General features: G+C 43.6%; 1 protein-coding gene across 50 annotated transcripts in view; it reads right to left on the bottom strand.

Annotated features, from left to right (window-relative positions):
• APC (APC regulator of Wnt signaling pathway) overlaps positions 1-20,401 on the bottom strand; it is a 181,070-nt gene that overhangs the window by 27,872 nt on the left and 132,797 nt on the right. For 23 of the 50 annotated variants that reach the window (XM_070075972.2, XM_008248396.5, XM_070075974.2 and 20 more), the window contains 2 exons: positions 17,010-17,114; positions 1,312-1,410 (listed from right to left, as the gene is read on the bottom strand). In XM_070075972.2, the coding sequence (XP_069932073.2) occupies positions 1,312-1,410; positions 17,010-17,114 (204 nt within the window). The remainder of the gene's footprint in view (positions 1-1,311; positions 1,411-17,009; positions 17,115-20,401) is intronic. The other 27 variants (XM_070075978.2, XM_070075985.2, XM_070075996.2 and 24 more) reach the window with 2 other exon arrangements.

The raw sequence follows: 20,401 nt of genomic DNA, 5'->3' as shown, positions 1-20,401 counted from the left end.
TAAGGGAGGCTTAGGGGGCTACAGAGGGATGGCAGAAAATATTTTGTGAAGAACCCAGGAAGAGCTCTGAGGTCCAGCTGGGATTCTGGCAGTCCCTTGTGGTGGGGAAAAAGGGGCAGGCGCGTCTGTCAACAGGCCCAGAGGCTACAGTCACAGCAGCACTCACCAGGCAGCAATTGAGCCAGTTTGGCTGGAGTTTAGGACACTTGCGGGGAAGTGGATAGGCTTAAAATGAATTAAAAACAAACCAATTTGGAGTTTATAGTCCTTATTTTTCATGTTATGCTTCTTTGTATTAGATGCTATTTTATTTTTATTTTTATTTATTTATTTTTTTGACAGGCAGAGTTAGACAGTAAGACAGAGACAGAGAGAAAGGTCTTCCTTTTTCCATTGGTTCACCCCCAAGTGGCTGCTACGGCCGGCGCACTGCATCTGGCGCACTGCGCTGATCCAAAGCCAGGAGCCAGGTGCTTCTCCTGGTCTCCCATGCGAGTGCAGGGCCCAAGGACCTGGGCCATCCTCCACTGTACTCCCGGGCCACAGCAGAGAGCTGGACTGGAAGAGAAGCAACCAGGACAGAATCCAGTGCCCCAACCGGGACTAGAACCCGGGGTGCCGGTGCCACAGGTGGAGGATTAGCCTAGTGAGCCACGGCGCCGGCCCTAGATGCTATTTCTTTAAGAGATTTTTGAGGGGTTGGAGTAGTGGCATGGCAGGTAAGGCCATCTGTGACACCAACGCCAGTGTCCCATGTGGACCCTGGTTTGTGTGCTGGCTTTTCCTCTTGATCCAGCTCTCAGGTGGTCTGGGTGGAACAGAACTGGATGGCCCAGGTGTCTGGGTCCCTGTTACCCACATGGGAGACCTGGATGAGGCTCCTGATTTCTGCCTGGACCTGCTGTCATCTAGGGAGTGAACCAGCAAATGGAAGATCTCTGTCTTTCCTTCTCTTTCAAGTAAGTAAATAAATACTGTTCCGCTTCTGATCCAGCTCAGAAAACACGTAAGAAGTACATAAGAAAACGTGCCTGGGGAAGCAGCAGAAGATGGCCCAAGTCCTTGGGCACTTGCACACAAGGGGGAGACCTAGAGGAAGCTCCTGGCTCCCAGCTTCAGCCTGGCCTAGCCCTGGCTGCTGTGGCCATTGGTGAGGGTGAACCAGTGGATGGAAGATTTCTCTCTGTCTCACCTCTCTCTTTATAGCTCTGACTTTCAAATAAATAATTAAAAAAATATATTTTAGTATCATAAAGAATGTCTTAGCAGTGTTCGCAGTCTGAGTTGCTAGGGTTTTTAATCTTTGGTTACCTTGGTGCCCAGGTGGCTTGTCAGCCTTCGAGGAGCAGAGTGTGTGCTACTTGAGCTCAAAACACTGGCTGTTTCGTGGTCCATCCGTGTGGCTGAACCCTAGAAATTAAGCAAATCATAGCTAGTATGATATAAACAGAGAAAACTGTATGTGAAGGTACTCCAGACGAACTGTCTTTAGGGCAAAAAACTAAATGTATCATTGTAAGTATGACTGTTACAACTAGTCAAAAATAAATACTTTTAACTATAAACACATAAGAGAATTAAACTACAATGTGGGAGTGAGTAAACGTGGACGATATTCTAATCATGTTTTTCCACAGGTTAAAATAAATGAACCCAGAAGCTGACTGATGGAAAGCAACGAAGCAACTGCCCAAAAGTCAAGTGTGAATTTGGTACAGGAAAAGTTCTCCAAGATCTTACTTAGAGATTTTATTTAGAGAGGACTGCTTGAAGCATCTGTTGGAGAAAGACATGACAAATAAACAAACGCAGTGCAATGTAAGCGCCACAGTAAAGAATGTGGAAAATACTAAGGAGAGGCAGGTGTTGCTGCAGTGTGGAAGACACTGCTTGGAATGCCTGCATTGCATACTGAAGTGCCTGAGTTCAAGTCTCCACTCCACTTTTGATCCAGCTTTTTGCTAATTCAGATCCTGGGAGGCAGCAGGTTATGGGTCAAGTACTTGGGTCCCTGCTACCCACATGGAGACCTGTTTGGAATTTTTGGGGCTTTGGTGTGGCCCAGCCCTAGCTTTTGTGAGCATTTAGGGAGTAAACCAGTAGAGGAGAGATCCCTGTCTGCCTTTCAGATAGATAAAAATAAGTAAAACATCGAGAGAAAAGAATTAACTACCTACACTTGGGGTCTATTAAGGGTCACATAACATAAATGACACTTAAGGCAGACCTAGCATTTTGGTTGCAGGCCCCTGAGACTAGTACAAGGGTCTACATGCGGGAAGCACATGTGCCAGCTTAATTTGGATGGAGGACAAAGTGTTTGGTGGGCAATAAACGACTGTGTCATTTTACACACATTATTGTTTATTCATTTACAAGGTAGCGAGGGTATCAGAGGTATCTTCTCCTCAACTTCCTGCCTGTGCCCTCTCCTCCCTGTCTTCCACATTCTTTAAAAGACACAATTCTCCTTGTGCCATTTTCCTGCCCAAAGCCCTGTGGCTCAGCAAGCACACATAGTTGCTACTGCTGGTTCTCTCTCTAAATGCCTGTAACAGCCAGGGCTTGGCCACACTGGACCCGGGAGCCAGAAGTGCAATCTAGATCTCAAATGTGAGTGGCGGGGACCCAACCACTGGAGCCATCACACTGCCTCCCAGGGTGTACATCAGCAGGAAGCTGGAATCGGGAGCGGGAGTGGGCATTCTGATATGGAATGTGGGCTTAACCTACTGTGACATAACACTGTCCTTCAACGTTCATTTTCAAGAAAGCTGCTTAGAACCTCCATGAAATCACATTATAGGCCAAGATTAGGGTTTCTTAATGGGTCCACGAAAGCTTTTTTTGGATATTCATTCGTAACAGCATTTTTAAGAGAAGACTGCAATTGTCAAACCACATTCAACTATATACTTAACCTTTCCTCAAAGTTGATTAAAAAAAAATCCTAACTTGACAGCTATGTTTTAACGGTTCCCTCTTTTAAAAGCATGACTTTGCATGCCTTCACACCCACACAGGGAAATCTAGGTTGGATGAAGAATGTCATTCTCATCTTCTCTCCCTCTGTGGGGGTAGGGTCTTCATGCTCATTAATCCTTTAGGGATATTTCTCAACTGGGAATAGGCAGGGAGAAGGGACAGTGAGGAAAAACTCATCTTCCTTCTCTCCCCACTGCTACCAGCTCCTGAATGCTTCTCGAATGGTCTTCCATATGCAACCACAGCACACCTGAGCTCATGCCACGTTCTACATGGTGCACTGGTCACTAGGGATCGTGCAACAACAAGTTCCTACCCTCACCACACAGTCCGGATCTGGAGCTCAACAGCTGTGTTCTGGAAAAAGCAGCATCTGACTCTGGATTTGAACCAAGAGGAGAATTTAGCCAATAAAAAGGATGAGGGGGATCAGTGAGAGGACACCTGAGGCAGAGGCACATGGCGTTGTGTCTGTGTAACCACAAACAGATCTGGAGATAAGGAGCTCGGGACGCATCCACAGGATCAGCTTTGAGGGACTAAGCTCAGGGCAGAATAGTTAGGGGTGTTTTGGGGTATACCTGGCAAGTCTCTCAGACTGTGGTAGAAGGGAACGACTGCAGGAAGCAGACACACTCTCTTTAGGAATACTAAACTGCTTCTGTTTACAGGCAGCCTCTGAAGAGAGCTCCCAGGGCCCCTGCTCGTGGTACTCAAAACGTCCTGTGGAGTCTGTGCTAGATGTAAGGCTTGGCTTCTAGTCAACAGCGTTGGAGAGGTTAGAGACTGCGACTTCCCTCTTGTGGGAGGCCCACGTGGCACAGAACTGATGTTTCAGGCCCACAGGTACTGAGGACGTGGGGCCTGCCCGAGCCAGCCAGCGAGCTCAGAAGCCGACTGTTCCCAGGGAAGCGCTGAGATGTGTGTGGCTGTGAGAGGCCCTGACCCACAGTCTCTCGGCTCAGCTGTGCTGGCACTGCGTATCCACAGAAATAGGAATGTCTACTGGGATCAATGGTGCGTTGAGACAAGATAAAGCCAAGGGATAAATTACAGAACAAGGGAAAATCTAATTCCACAATGAAACCTGTTCCTGACTCTCACATCGTTTAGATACCAGATCTCCTTTAAGCTACAGTCTTAGTATCTTCCTAGATAGTTCCTTGATTTTGCAACATTTCCTATATCTATAGTCTCTATGAACTTGAACCTTAAGAATCTTTTTGTGCATTTTATTAATGCAGACCTGAGCCAACTTCTTTCAGAGGGACTGGTCTCTTCACTGCACCAGAAATCTGACTTCCTATGAACTGTTTCCCACCCAACTCATAACTGAATTCCATAGAAACTTGAGGGTGATTAGCTCACAAGCTCAAGACCAGCTAAATCGGTCATGCTGCACTTTTCAATCAGTGTTGCTCAGTGTCCAAGACACTCAGCACCAGCTCTATCATTCCCAACTCTCAGCCCCAGCGTATGTGGACCCATTTCCCACCGCTGTTCTGATCCCACCTTCCTCATGGAATCATATTCCATACTTCATGAATACTTATGCAGCTTCCACTTTTTTTTCTTTTTTTGGACAGGCAGAGTGGACAGTGAAAGAGAGAGAGAGACAGAGAGAAAGGTCTTCCTTTGCCATTGGTCCACCCCCCAATGGCCGCTGCAGCTGGTACACTGCACTGATCCGAAGCCAGGAGCCAGGTGCTTCCCCCTGGTCTCCCATGCGGTGCACGACCCAAGGACCCGGGCCATCCTCCACTGCCTTCCTGGGCCACAGCAGAGAGCTGGCCTGGAAGAGGAGCAACTGGGACAGAATCCGGCGCCCCAACCGGGACTAGAAGCCGGAGTGCCGGCGCCACAGGCAGAGGATTAGCCTAGTGAGCTGCGGCACCGGCCTGCCTGAAGCTTCCACTTTTAACTTCATGTCCCTTTTACTTCCTGGCCTTCACCTGTCCCTAAAACACTGATTGTTTTGCAATACTGCAATGCCCAGTACACAGATCTTTCTATCCAGTTCAGCTTGGATTTCTTTAGTTGCTTATCACTTGCCTAACTCTCCCACTGATTTTCAGTAGCTCGCCCCACAGTTACTCTGTCCACCTGTCTGGAAATGCTGCACCTGTTGAAGAACCTACCTGTTTTCTCCACACCATTGCATGACCTGCTGGGCAGCCCCCGAGAAATGGGAGGAAGTGAAACCAGCGCTGAGTGCTCCAGGATGCCGCACAGACATGCTGGTTTACATCACCTTGGCCCTCAGTGCTGCGCCTGCCATCCTGTGTCTTCCCAGCCAGCTCTCATTGGTTCCTTCCAACAGCTATTTTAAATTAGCTGTGCAAAACTGGGGCTCTTCCCCTTCCCATGCTGTACAGTTTTACCTTTTAGTTTTAGAGAAACAGAGACCAGCAGACAGAAGCCCCCCAACTTCTGGTTAACACCAAGGCAACGACCTGCATCAGAGGATCCCTTCTCGTGTGCTCTGGATCCTTTCCCTCCCCACTGCTTTCTGTTGGCATCCATCTCCAACCTTTACCTATCTTAAAAAACAAATTATCTCCAAACCTTTCGTGTGCATCGGTTAATGGCCTTTTTTCCCTTGGGCAGTTCACACACAACTATTTTAAAGTTAGTGGGAACTGCTCTCTTCTACATTTAAACCTCAACTCACTTCAATGTGTTAGTGAAACAACCCAAGGAAGCTCTTCTTGCCAAGATCAGCAGAGAACTTTTTTTTTTTTTTGATGAAACCCAGTTGAAATTTTCTAGTCCCTGTGTCAATAGCACATAAAGTGTTCCCTCTTTTGGGGACAATATTATTCTACTGCTCTGAGATTTTGGCCTAGGCCTTTGTCTTCACTGTGTACTCACTTGCGGGGTAAAAATCTGTCATATATTTAATTATCACATTCTTTATCTTCTCCTTGAGTTTGTAACAGCCCACCTGACATTTCTGCTTGTGTCTCAGATTTACAATTTTCACATGTGATCTTAAACTTAACATTCTCAGAGCTAGCCTTTCTACATTCCAGCAGGAGCCTCCACCGTTACCTAGAACTACTGCTCAGCTACATCACTGGTCCTCCGGCTGATGACAACAGAAACCCGGGAACCACTCCAGACTTCTCCCCTCCTCAGAACTCACATCCAGCACCGAAACCTGACAGACTGTATTTCTCAGACAGTCAGTTATTTCTGAGCTAGACTCTCAGACTTTTTTTAAAAAGGCATATGCATTTAAATATTTTAAAGTGCATTTTTTGTTTTCATTTTTTTCCCTCTTTTTAGATTTATTTATATATTTGAAAGGTAGAGTTAGAGAGGGAGAGATTTTCCATTCGCTGGTTCACTTCCTAAATGGCCACATGGCTGGTATGAAGTTAGGAGCCTGGAGCTTCTTCCGGGTCTCCCACATGAGTGCAGCACCCAAGCACTTGGGCCATCCTCTGCTGCTTTCCTAGGTACATTAGCAGGGAGCTGGATCAGAAACGGAGCAGCTGGGACTCAAACTGGCGATCATGTGGGATGCAGGAGGTGGTTTCACCTGCTATGCTGTAGTGCTGGCCTGCAGGTTCTCAGAGCTGAGGTTAGGAAACAGGATATCCTCATCTTCCACTGAGAACACTGAACTCTTCACCCAACCATATTTTAGGTGTCAGATTGAATTAATCTATAGTTTTCTCCATGACCAACCTCATTCTAAAACTAGATTTCAAGTTTTTAATGTGTTTCTGTGGCACAATGTCCCTGCCTGTCAGAGTACTTTTGGGAACTGCCTATCTGTCTTGTAGATTGTAAGCTTCTTGAAGATAAGGCAGCACATACCAGGCTCACCATATCCTATGGGAAGGCACACCCTGGGCACAATGCAAGATGCTTTGTAAACAAATTCTGAACACTGACGGAAGAGTTTTTTACATTATCTTCCAGGTGAAAACAGGTGGTGGAGGAGGAAGGGAACATCATTATGCTCTTAAATTTTATCTACAAATCACACTGAATCTGTTAAAAACTAATTAAAAATTAAAATAAAAAATTTAACCAAAAGAGGTGGCAGAAAAGATTAACAAAGTGAAAAATGGGCTGGGGAGTAGAAAGGAGCCCTCTGCGTAGATATGAAAATCAATCAGCTGTCTATTTCCTGCTTTCCCCTTATTCACCATTAAATACCCACAGCTTGATATGACTCAAACGTTTCTGAGAGGGACTGGAATGACAATGCCTGATGGTCATTCTGAGCAGAGTGGTTTGCAGTCAATTTCAACTGCACCTGCTAGGTTATAACACTACTTTTTCTCTGTTTTGCTCACTTTAGAAATCAATTTCAAAGGGTTCCATCAGAAAGGAACCACCATAAAGAAGCAGTCGCCAGCTCCTTGTGAAATCTGACAGAGGAGAGGGAAAGATACAAACATTTCCCTTATTTATCTGTGCAGACTGTACCAAGGAGCAATTAAATGGTAGATAGGAAGTTTCTCTTCATGGAAGTATTAAAGCTAATTCTCTATCTCCAGTAAATTAATAGAGACAGGCATTATTAATGGCTGTTATTATCACAAAAAGAGGGACAATCAGCCATCATGTATTTCCTGATGGAAGATTATCATGCTGTTAATGGAAAAGTCTTGCCAAAAAAAAAAAAAAAGGAATAAAAAAAGAATTGAATCCAAATCAGATCACATTTTTAGAACTATCAATTTTCAGGAAGTACAGATGCTAAAGGAACATGATAAATTATATTATGGGGATGTTATCAGCAAACTCTACAGTATGAAAAACTATAAGAAAAACAACTTTGGTTCTTCATTAAATAAATGAACAGCCAGAAAACAAAAAGACATAAAGAAGGAGCCTATTGATTAAAACAGAGTACAGAGATTCATTGACCAGTGCTACCTCCAGGATCTTTTCTGTATTCTTTACAAGTCTTGAAAAAGACACAAAATAATTACAAATTTGAATATTCTTTAGGTTTATGATACTGTTAAGGAATTACTGTTAGTTTCTTTGGGAGTGTTAACAGCACTACAGTTATGTCTTTTTTTTAAAGATTTATTTTATTTATTTGAAGTCAGAGTTACAGAGAGGCAGAGGCAGAGAGGGGGGAGGGGGAGGGGGAGACAGAGAGACAGCTCTTCCATTGGATGGTTCACTCCCCAGATGGCTGCAATAGTGGGAGCTGTGTGGATCTGAAGCCAGGAGCCAGGAGCTGCCTCCCAGTCTCCCACGTGGCTGCAGGGGAGACTTTGGCCATCTTCTACTGCTTTCACAGACCATAGCAGAGAGCTGGATTGGAAGTGGAGTAGCTGGGACTTGAACTGGCGCCCATATGGAAAGCCAGCACTGCAGGTGGCGGCTTTACCTGCTACGCCACAGGTATTTTTGAAAAAGTGATCTGGGGTGGGCGTTTCACATAGTGGTAAACATGCTGCTTGGGATTCTTGTACCCCATGTCAGAGTACCTGGGTTTGAATTTGCCTCTCCTCCATTCCAGCTTCCTGCTAGTGTACACCCTGGAGGGCAGCAGGTGATCACTCAAGTAGTTGGGTCCCTGTTACCCCTGAGGGACACCTGGACTGAGTTCCTGGTTTTTAGCTTCAGCCTAACCCAGCCCTGGCCATTGCCACCATTTGACGAGTAAACCACAGATGGCTGATTTCTATCTCCCTGCCTTTTGAGTAAATAACTAAAAACTAAAAACAAAACAAAAACACCCCCCAAAAAATCAAAACCCTACCAAAACGTATTTCTTATCTTGTAGAAACACACAGTGAAATATGCCTGGAAGACATGATGATATCTGGCTATCTTCTTTAACAATAAAATAAAGTAGAAGGTCAAAGTGGATGGGGACACGTGGGTCACTGTATATTCTGTGTACCCCTGAATATGTTTGAAATTTTCCCTAATAAAAGTTTTTTTAAAAAATATTTATTTAATTTATTTGAAAGGTAGAGTTACAGAGAGAGGTAGAGAAACAGAGATCTCTCATCGGCTAGTTGACTCCCCAAATGGCTGCAACAATAGGAGCTGGGCCAGGCTGAAGCCTGGACTCAGGAGCTTCCTCTGAGTCTCCCACGTGGGTGCAGGGGCCCAAGGACTTGGACCATCTTCTGCTACTTTCCCAGGCTCACTAACAAGGAGCTGGATCGGAAGTAGAACAGCCAGAACCTGAACCAGTGCCCATATGGGATGCTGGAGCTGCAGGCAGGGACTTCAACCTGATGCACCACAGCGCTGGCCCCTTAATAAAGGTTTTTAAAGGTAGCCGAAGAATGAGTTGTCCTATCATTCGACCTTTTCCACTTCTGGTGGAACTTCATCACTACTTACTATTACCAGAGATCTCGTTCTAAGTTTCAAATAGAAGAGCTGAGAACCAATAAACAAATGAGTCACACACATAGTTATATACTAGACAAGCAAGAAGCTGGCCTGTATAATTGACTTCTAGCTTTTCCTTCTATTGAACTTCCAAGGGAGATTCATCACAGAAATCCCGTTTCTAGCAGGCATGTCAGTTCTTCCCTCCAACCAATCAGCTATTTACTGCTATCTACCATGCACCAACAAAACCAGACAGACTCCTCGCTCTTCCAGAGTTTATAGTCTAGCAGGGGTAAACACAGATATTAAGTAAATAATCACACAAATAGATGTAAAACTGCAGTGTGGTAATCTCCAAAGCAGAAAGCCCGTGCTTCAACAGCCTGTAACAGCGAAGTTCCATCTCTTCAAGTCTTTCAGAGAAACTGATGCGTAAGCTCAGACACACACCACAAAGTGGGATGTGCTGGCTCTGTGGTGAAAGCAAGAGGTGACATAAAGCTGACAAGAGAGCAGGAGCAGACCACACAGGTAATAATAATGGGGTTATCTTTATTCTAAGAACCACAGGAAGCTAATATAGGGTTTTACGAAGAGGATGACTGACACTTCCTAAAGATCACTCCACAAACAGGATGTGGGCAGGAAATCAGGCGAGGGACTGGGTGGGATAAACCTCCACGTGGTGGAACATGCTACTGTGATCCAGAGAAAGTCAAAGTCATTGAGTTTCTTTTTCAATTAGTGTCAATGGTTTGTGTTTCTAGAGCAAATAATAAGCAAAACAAAGTAATGAACTTTAAGAGGCGATCACGTGTATAGACCCTACTGAGCAGGTTAAAGAAAACCTGACATAAAACAAATGACACCAAGAGAGATCACTCCTCTACATTAGGATCTAGAAGTAGCTACGTTGTTGTAAAACAAGTGACTGAAAGGAACCAGACAGTATGACCAGCATCAGTGCCATTCCAACACTGCCCGGGCAGGTGCACCCACGAATGACACTAACAATGCCCCATTAGGCTTCATGGAATCCATTACTCTCTTGAAATTCCTTATGTGAAGACCGGATGAATACTAGGCCCCAGCTTATTGTGTGTGTGTGTTTGACAGGCAGAGTTAGACAGTGAGAGAGACAGAGAAAGGTCTTCCTTTTTCCATTGGTTCATCCCCCAAATGGCCGCTATGGCCGGCGCACTGTGGGCAGCGCGACGTGCTGATCCGAAGGCAGGAGCCAGGTGCTTCCTCCTGGTCTCCCATGGGGTGCAGGGCCCAAGCACTTGGCCATCCCCCACTGCCTTCCTGGGCCGTGGAGAGCTGGACTGGAAGAGGAGCAACCAGGACAGAATCCGGTGCCCCGACCGGGACTAGAACCTGGGGTGCCGGCACCACAGGCGGAGGATTAGCCAAGTGAGCCGCAGTGCTGGCCCCAGCTTATTGTTTTCTACAGATCTTTTCTTCTGTCATCCTTAAATGAAGTAACTAACATTATGTATCATGAAATGACTCTGGAGTGAGACATTCTAAGCTATTAAGCAATGGAAATTAAGCCAGTACTTTCTTTGTTTTCCTAAAATGAAAATGGTTTCATAGGTGTTATGAATTATAAAAATAACACATAGGGGCCAACACTGTGGCACAGCGTGTCAAGCTGCCACCTGCAGTGTTGGAATCCCATATGGGTGCCGGTTCAAGTCCCGGCTGACCCACTTCTGATCCACTTTTCTGCTATGGCTGGGAAAGCAGTGGAAGAAAGTAAAAAAAACAAAAACAAACAAACAAACAAACAAAACACATAAAAATCTCAACACTTAGAGATAAGTATTTGTAACATTTTGAACATTCTCCTAGATAGCTCTCTACTTGCACAGATACAAAAAAATGAGAAGTCATAACACTTGCCTTTAAACTAAATAGGTTATTATTCTCTGTTACTGATAATATACAAACAAACATTTATTAAATGCTTACTCTCTGGACTCTCTGTACTATGTTGTCTGGGGTATAATGTGAGCAAGAGCAATATGATGCGGTTAAAAGGACTTTTAAGAGACAAGATGTTGGGGTTGGCGCTGTGGCACAGTAGACTAATTCTTCACCTGCTGCGCCAGCATCCTCTATGGGCACCGGTTCTAGTCTCGGCTGTTCCTCTTCTGATCCAGCTCTCTGGTATGGCCTGGAAAAGCAGTAGAGGATGGCCCAAGTCCTTGGGCCCCTGCACCCGTGTGGGAGACCAGGAGGAAGCTCCTGACTCCTGGCTATGGATCATCACAGCTCCAGCGTTGTGGCCATTTGGGGAGTGAATCAGCGGATGGAAGACCTTTCTCTTTATCTCTCCCTCTCAGTGTCTGCAATTCTACCTCTCAAATAAATAAATAAATAAATAAATCTTAGGGAAAAAAGGCAGGAAGTCCATTGAGCCAACAATAAATAGCACTAAGTGCTGTGGGAGCAGAGGTATGGGGTGTCTGAGAGCACTTTATCTGATGTGAGAAGGCTGGGCAAGGAAAACACCCAGGAGAACTGACACTGCAACTGAGGGGAAGGATGAAGCGAACTGAAGCAGATGCAGGTGTCACCAGGAAAGGAAACGTCACGTGGGAGGTCTGGACACACTCAAGAACTGGGACAAACTATGAGGCTGCAATACGAGAATCTGTACCTCGTTCTATGGGCAGTAAGCAGCCATCAACACAGGGCTGCTCTGACTGTATCGCGCAGGACGTATTAGGAAAGGCCAGGCAAAAGCTGACATACGTTAGATGCACACACGCTACAGGTGTGAGTTATCATTGTTAACGTATGCATGGATGTACCACGCAATTCTGTGAGGCCAGGGACTGTCTGTCCTCTCCAGAGCCCAACACAGTGTCTGGCACATAATAAACACTTGTTAATTTACACAGTTCGTTCAACAGCTGCTGAACACTTAGCATATGCCAGGGACTGTGCTAAGTGCATATTCATTTATCTTTAAAGTTATTCTTATTTTACTCAGAGAAACAGAAAATCTCAAAGCCAGCACAAGATCCAGCTGGCAGACCAGTGGGATTTCCCAGGCCGGCTGACTCCAAAGCCGCCTACCCAGTCACTCACAGCCAACCGGATGCTTGTTAACCAATTCCTCACAGATTAATAAACAATTTAGGTTATTTCTAACTATTTGCTATTTTAAGTGTTATGATGAATTTCTTCAAACTGACTACTCTTGATTGATTACCATATCAGCCTAAATCTTTGTTGTTAAAATGGTAACTCCTATAGCATGCACATTACAGCTTTAAATACACTTTCCTTACCATTACGTACTCAGTGTCATTTATTTTTGCCAACCCAAAGACCTTACTCCCCGATCTCATTTTTGTCTATGATTTATATTTTATATCATTATTAGTAAAACTGGTCACTTTTACACGTTTACAGGTAATTTTAATTTCTTATCTGTTTATGTCCTTTGTCCCATTTAAAAATACTTGATCTGAAAATATTCTTTATGTGTTACAAATTTTAACTTTTTGTTTGTCATCAATGTATGTTAATAATGTGATTTTTTTTTTAAGATTTATTTTATTTATTTGAAAGACAGAATTACAGAGAGAGGTACAGACAGAGAGAGGTCTTCCATCTGCTGGTTCACTCCCCAGTTGGCCGCAACGGCTGGAGCTGCGCTGACCCGAAGCCAGGAGCCAGGAGCTTCCTCCAGGTCTCCCACGTGGGTGCAGGGGCCCAAGGACTTGGGCCATCCTCCACTGCTTTCCCAGGTCATAGCAGAGAGCTGGATTGGAAGTCGATCAGCCAGGACTAGAACCAGCGCCCATATGGGATACCAGCGTTTTAGGCCAGGGCTTTAACCCGCTGCGCCACAGCACAGGCCCCAATAATGTGATTTTGATTTATATCTTGTCACCCACTGATTTGTGAATCTTTTTTTTTTTTTTTTTTAGAGATTGTATTTTTGTTTATTTGAAAGGCAGAGTGACAGTGAGAGTGAGAGAGAGAGAGAGAAAGAGATCACCTTCCATCTAATGGTTCACTCCCCAAGTGGCAGCAATGGCTAGGCAGGGTTGGGCAGAAGCCAGCAACTCCCAGTGCGTCTCCCATGTGGGTGGCAGGGGCCCAAGGACTTGGGTCATCTTCTGCTGCTTTCCTAGGCACATTAGTAGGGAGCTGGATGGGAAGCAGAGCAGCTGGGACTTGAACAGGTTACCATACAGCACGCTGGTATCCCAGGCAGAGGCTTACCAGGTTACGCCACAACACAGGACCCTACACTTCCTTTCATTATGGTTTTCCTGCCCACCTCATGATTATAAAAATTCTTTATACATTTTTTTTCATAATATTATTAGATTTTTAATAGCTTTCATTTTTTATAGAAAGCTTTTATTTAATAAATATAAATTTTATAAGTACAACTTTTGGATGATAGCAATTCTTTCCCCTATACCCACCCTCCCACCCCCAAACCATCCCACTTCCTACTCCCTCTCCCATCCCATTCTTCATTAAGATTCATTTTTAATTATCTTTATACTAAGTAAAGATTTCAACAGTTTGCACCCACACAGACACACAGAGTATAAAGTCTTGTTTGAAGACATTAAGAACAGAGATCCTGAATGAGGAGCAAGTACACAGTGATTCCTGTTGTTGATTTAACAACTGACACTCTTATTATGATGTCAGTGATCACCTAAGGCTCTTGTCATGAGCTGCCAAGGCTATGGAAGCCTCTTGAGTTCACAGACTCTGACATTATTTAGACAAGGCCATAATCAAAGTGGAAATTCTCTCCTCCCATCAGAGAAAGGTACCTCCTTCTTTGATGGCCCGTTCTTTCCACTGGGATCTCACTCACAGAGATCTTTCATTTAGGTCATTTTTTGCCACAGTGTCTTGGCTTTCCATGCCTGAAATGCTCTCCTGGGTTTTTTAGCCAGATCTGGATGCCTTAAGGGCTCATTCTGAGGCCAGAGTGCTGTTGTGGGGCATTTGTCATTCTATGAATCTGCTGTGTATCCCGCTTCCCATGTTGGGTCATTCTCTCCTTTTTAATTCCATCTATTATTATTAGCAGACACTTGGAATTATTTATGTGATCCCTTTGACACTTAATCCTATCTTTATGATCAGTTATAAACTTAAACTGACCTCTTTAACTAGTAAGATGGCATTGGTACCTACTAACTTAATGGGATTTGGAGTCCCATGGCAAGTTTTTAGCTTTACCTTTAGGTAAAGTCTGAGGGGGCATGTGCCGAACTGTACATCTCCTCCCTCTCTTATTCCCACTCTTATTTTTAACAGGGATTAATTTTCAATTGGATTTAAATACCTAAGAATAATTCTGTGTTAAGAGTTCAACAAATGGTATTAAATAGAAAAAGAAAATACTAAAAAGAATAAAATAGTAAGCTGTTCCTTGTCAGGACTAGCTTTCATTTTTTACGTCAAATTGTATCTACTTAAAAATCTATTTTGATGCAGCAATGATATTGATACAATAATTCAGCTTACTGGAGAGGTAAGTTTTTCAAAGAACATAATAATTGGAATGTGATCTGAAGCACAAAGGGTAGGTCTAATCCTAAGCAACTAATTTATTTGGTCACATAATACTTAAGTTTTCTTCTTTGTACTTGTGTAGGAATGCATAAACTTTCCAAATAATTCTGTAAACAACAAACAGGAAAATACTCAAATACTTAAATTAACTGCTTTTTTCTGAACTCACCACTTAAGCATCTCCAGTATAATGCTAACTTAGTGATGTGGAATGAAGGATCTCCTTGTTTTAAATACTTAACTACCAGACATTTTAAGCTTCATGTTTTATTTATTTATATTTACTTCAAAGGCAAACGGGGAGATAGAGAAAGAGAGAAAAAGAGAGAGAGAGGAAGAGAGGGAGGGAAGGAAGGAGGGAGGGAGGGAGGGAGGGAGGGAGGGAGGGAAGGAGGCAGGGAGAGAAACAGAGATCTTCTACCCACTGGTTTATTCCCCAAGTGCCCACAACAGCTTGGGTTGGGACAAGCTAAAGCCAGGAGCCGAGAACTAAATCTGGGTCTCTCACAGGGATGCAAGTACCCAACCAGCTGAGGCACGATTGGCTGAATCTCAGGGAGTTAACAGCAGGAAGCTGGAAGTGGAAGCAGAGCAGGAACTTAAACCCAGGTACTCTGATATGACTGCAGACGTCTCAAGAGGCTTCATTTATTTTTATTTTATTTTTTTTTTTTTTGACAGGCAGAGTGGACAGAGAGAGAGACAGAGAGAAAGGTCTTCCTTTTGCCGTTGGTTCACCCTCCAATGGCCGCCGCTGCAGCCGGCGCACCGCGCTGATCCTGGCAGGAGCCAGGAGCCAGGTGCTTTTCCTGGTCTCCCATGGGGTGCAGGGCCCAAGCACCTGGGCCATCCTCCACTGCACTCCCTGGCCATAGCAGAGAGCTGGCCTGGAAGAGGGGCGACCGGGACAGAATCCGGCGCCCCAACCGGGACTAGAACCCGGTGTGCCGGCGCCGCAAGGTGGAGGATTAGCCTATTGAGCCACGGCGCCGGCCCTTCATTTATTTTTTTAATCTATATATTTCAAATTTCACAAGGGATGAAAATTGAGGTCATCAATGATTTAAATAAGACTAAAAAATTTGAGAAAGGACAGGAAACCTTTTGTTTAGAGAATGAAATATAAATTATTAATCCTCTTTTAAGAAACAGAAAGAAGTCCACAACAATCTATTTTATAAAAAATGTTACTATAATCATTTCTCTTTTGAATATGGCCTAGAAGAATCATTTTTCCTCCAGCTTAATGGAGATGGTCAAATGGCTTCCTTAATCTGTTCCAAATGTGCTCCAAGCTCTAATTTTAATGAAAACTAATAATAGAAGCTTTTTAAAAATAAATAAGTAAAGAGTACTATCAAAAGTAACCTTTAGATTAAAGGATTTTTGTGTTGACATTAGGAAAATTCTCTTAAGACCAATTTAGAGCAATTTTTTTTAAAATAAATGAATTGCTTACAATATAAACACATGTTCACTGAAGAAAATTTGAGAATACAGAATATCCTAAAGAAAAATTCAGTTGGGTTGTATTTCATTGAAACTTAGAAAATGGATGGAAGCATAAAAATATAATGATCCTACATTGAAATAATGTTGATTTCCATAATTTTGCCAAAAATGATGTAGTTACAGTTAACATATTATCTCTTTACTTTTTATGAGCTTTAGAATATACTTTTTCAATAAGATTTAATTTCTGTATTTATATAATCTTAAATTAAAAAACTTACTAAATCCTGAAGATAATTTAGAAACATAAAAATGTCTTTGCACAGACTTCCTTAGGGAAAGGCAAGCCCACACAATGCAGGAAATAATAACTGGGTCAAATCATGGGTATCAGCACAGTGCTTTCCAAAACAATGTTCTTCTTACATCCACTGCTTTATGCTAATACAGAAACCTATAAGCCAAAGCTATATATACACGTAGAAATTCAGACAGCATTACTGCCAGCTGTGAGAGAAAAGTGACAGCAGTTTGGTACTGAATGCTTCTAGAGACAGCCCTCAAAGGCTAAGGAGATAGTAAGATTTACAGGCTGCTCTGAAAGCCAGGCCACCCCAAGCTCCTTTGTGAATATTTAAATAGTTTCCTTAAACAACACAATAAAACGGTTTGTTTACCTGACCACTACCAGAAGGTGCCACGCTAATTTCTGCCAATCCTGGGCCTTCACTCTGCCGCTCAGCTTCATGTGAGCCGGCTTCATGCTTGCTCTGAGATGACCTCTGTTAACATGGAGTTAAATATCATTACATACAAAAACGGAGCACGCCTTCTCAGCCCACAGCTTTCTTATTCCTTGTTTTAAAGCCTTGAAATGCGTCAATCAGACATTGACAAAGGCGCAGAGGAGCACGCTACCTCCTTCACAACCCCTAGCACAGCGAGAGGAGAGTGAGGCACATCCCGTGAGTATTAGAGCCGCACAAGACAAAGGGTTCTGAGATTCACAGAACAGCCTCCCACACCAGCTGTGCTCCCATCTCCACCAGGAATACAGCCCCACCAGAGCACAACACTTTCTTGCCTGCAAGGCTGTACAACTGGCACTTAATGGAGCTGTAAATACAGCAGTAAAGATTTGTACACAGAATACACACATCCTCTGCTAACAAAAGTTGTATAAAACCAGAGGCTAAGCTCAGACTCTCACATGGATAGAACCAAAATCTTTTCTAATGCAGCCACCCATCTGTTATGTGAAATAAAAAATGACAGATTATATCCAGGAAAAGCAGTCATTTCAAAACAGATTATATCCAGTACAAAGCAGTCACTCTGTGAAGACACCACTGCAGAATCAAACAAATAAAATAATTTTCTCCGTTTTTTATAAACATCTCTGTTCTTCCTCTATGAAAATACTCTTAAAAATCACACTTTAAAAATGTGACACACAGTGCGTAACAAAATGGCTTCCACTGGAATTCCTTAAACATCAAGCTTTCCTAGACCATTTTAAAATGTAACTTAATTTACATGCAATATTTCCATCAACAAACTAGCATTTAGTTTATTCTAGAATGTCAAAGAATCATGGTGTGGCTGAAGCACCATATATAAGGGAGAAAATAAAACAAGAAGATAGTAAAAATAAAATTAATGATTTTGCTTAACTTCAGTGTGATTCTCAGAGGCACTCTAACATTTCTGACTGTGGGGAGCAACCCGGACTAGACTGAGTTGCTGGAATTAAGACTTATTCTATGCATCTGCTCTCCCACAATATGGCGCTGGGAGAGAAGAAAACAGCTTCTACACAGCTGCCTCCAGTTCAGCCAATAAACTGTAGGACTTGCTCCTGATTGGAGGAGAGCAGCGTACTCGGCGTGTGGGCAGCCGAGTTGCGATTGGCAGAGGAGGACTATAAAGGAGGAGAGAGACGGCATGCACCGGGAACATCTAAGGGGAACACCTGTGCAGCCCCCGAGAGAGCCGGCCGGCGGTGTGCCGCTCCCCTGCGGAAGTGGGGAATGTGGCAGGGGGAACCGCCCTTCCACGGAGGTGGAAGGGACAGTAGCCAACCCGGGAAGAACCAGCAGCAAACCCGGGGAGGGCCGAGCAGACGAAAGAACAGCACAGGGTTTAGTGTCGTTCCTCCACGAAGAGGGGGAGCGACACTGACTTACAGCAAGACCACCTCACTAATATTCTCCCATGCTAATACACTAATGGGAAGGTTGCATGTAAGTAAATCTTTAAAAAATTATTTTATTTATTTACTTGAGAGATGAGGAGAGAGAGATAAAGTGAGTGAGAGGGAGAGAAACTGAAGCCTTATGCAAGTGAGACTGTCTTAGGGGGAGAGAACAGAGAAGAGAAGGTGGCCTTAAGGGATGCCCGCCACTAATGTCTACAGAAGGGAAGATGAGCCTGTAAAGGCCAGAGAGGTGTACAGAAACCAGCAAGTGATGCAGATGAAGATGGGGAAGTTAAAAAAATAAATCCAATGTTCAGGGGCACTAAACATGTGGCACCGATGAAGCATTATCACCCCCATTTCACAGATAAATTGGGGCACAGACTGGCTTTCAGTCACACACTTCACTGCCCTTGCACTCTGGTTGCGGAGCCCACACTATTATTCAACACGGGCTATCACACGCTCGCTTCCTCGTCATCCCTCCCCTTTGCTCTCACTGACCCAGTGCAGGGGTCTGCTCTCACTCCAGGGTCAATCCAACGTCATGCCAAGAGAGGACAGAGTGGCTGCTTCTGCTGCCTAAGAATCATCCTATCCAGCTCCTCATGTCCAAGGTTGGAAAGTTTCCCCAAGGTTCTCAACCCTACTGATGAAACTGAAAGATTTTAAAGAAAACTTTGTTGAGGTATTCACACACTATAAAAATGCTCTTTTTAAAGTGTACAATTAAGTAGGTTTCAGTAAACTGACCAAGCCCTGCCATAATCTGGTGTTACAATGTTTTCATGACTGCAGTAAGAGCTTCCTGCCACCCAGATTTACCGCACAGTCCATTGAGAGCCCAGGCAATCACTCATCTGCACTGTCTTCATCAGTGTGCCTTTTCTAGATATTTCACACAAGTGGACTTCATGCGTCAGGTTTATTTTACTTAGCAGTTTATGAGGATCATCTGTATTAAGTTAAGTATCAATAATTTGCTACTTTTTATTGGCAATAGCCAATAAAATCCTATTGTAAGAGTATACCTCATTTTGTTTCTTTGTTCACTAGCTGATACACATTTGTACTGTTCATACTTTGGGCTATTATGAACAATGCTGCTACAAACATCAATTTAAGGTTTTTGTATTGATACGTTTTTATTTCTCAGCACCAGGAGTGGGACTGCTGAGTCACATAGTAACTCTATGTTCAATATTTCAAGGAATTGTTAAATTGTTTTTTAAGTAGCTGAACCATTATTTATTTATTTGAGAGGCAGAGTTTCAGACACAGAGGAGAGACAAGGGAGAGTTGAACCGTTTTACAACCCCCTGCAATGTCCGAGGGCTCCTGCTCTTTCATATCCTCACCAATACTTACTATCATCTTTATGATGACAGCCACTGTAAAGAGTCGGAAGCAGTCACTCATTGTGGTTTGGATTTGCATTCCCTTAATGTAATAATTTTCATGTTTATCAGTCATTTCCCTATCTTTTCTGGTAAAGTACCTATTCAAATCTTTTGTCTATTTTTTTATAAAGAAATTATTTATTTGAGGCAGAGAGACAGACAGTGAGCAAGACAGTGTGTGCACACAAACTCCTATCTGCCAGTTCACTCCCCAGCACCTAAAAGGGAAGGGAGTTGGAGGGAGTCAAAGTCAGAAACTCCCACATGAGAATTCACGTGCAATTCCTTGCACCCTCACTGCTGCCTCCAGGGTGTGCAGGAACACGGAGCTGGAGCAAGGAGCTGGAACTGCCACTGAACCAGGCGCTCGTCTGGGATGTGGGCATCTTAACCACTAGGCTGAGTACTTGTCTTCTGTCCTTTTTCTTTTTAAAAAGATTTATTTATTTGAAAGGCAGAAGTACAGAGCGGC

This window comes from Oryctolagus cuniculus, chromosome 6, assembly GCF_051225735.1.
Source record: "Oryctolagus cuniculus isolate XC-2025 breed Fujian yellow rabbit chromosome 6, ASM5122573v1, whole genome shotgun sequence".
In the NCBI taxonomy this organism is placed as follows: domain Eukaryota; kingdom Metazoa; phylum Chordata; class Mammalia; order Lagomorpha; family Leporidae; genus Oryctolagus; species Oryctolagus cuniculus.
The sequence above is the reverse complement of the archived record's forward strand: the minus strand, read 5'-3'. Positions and strand labels throughout refer to the sequence as shown.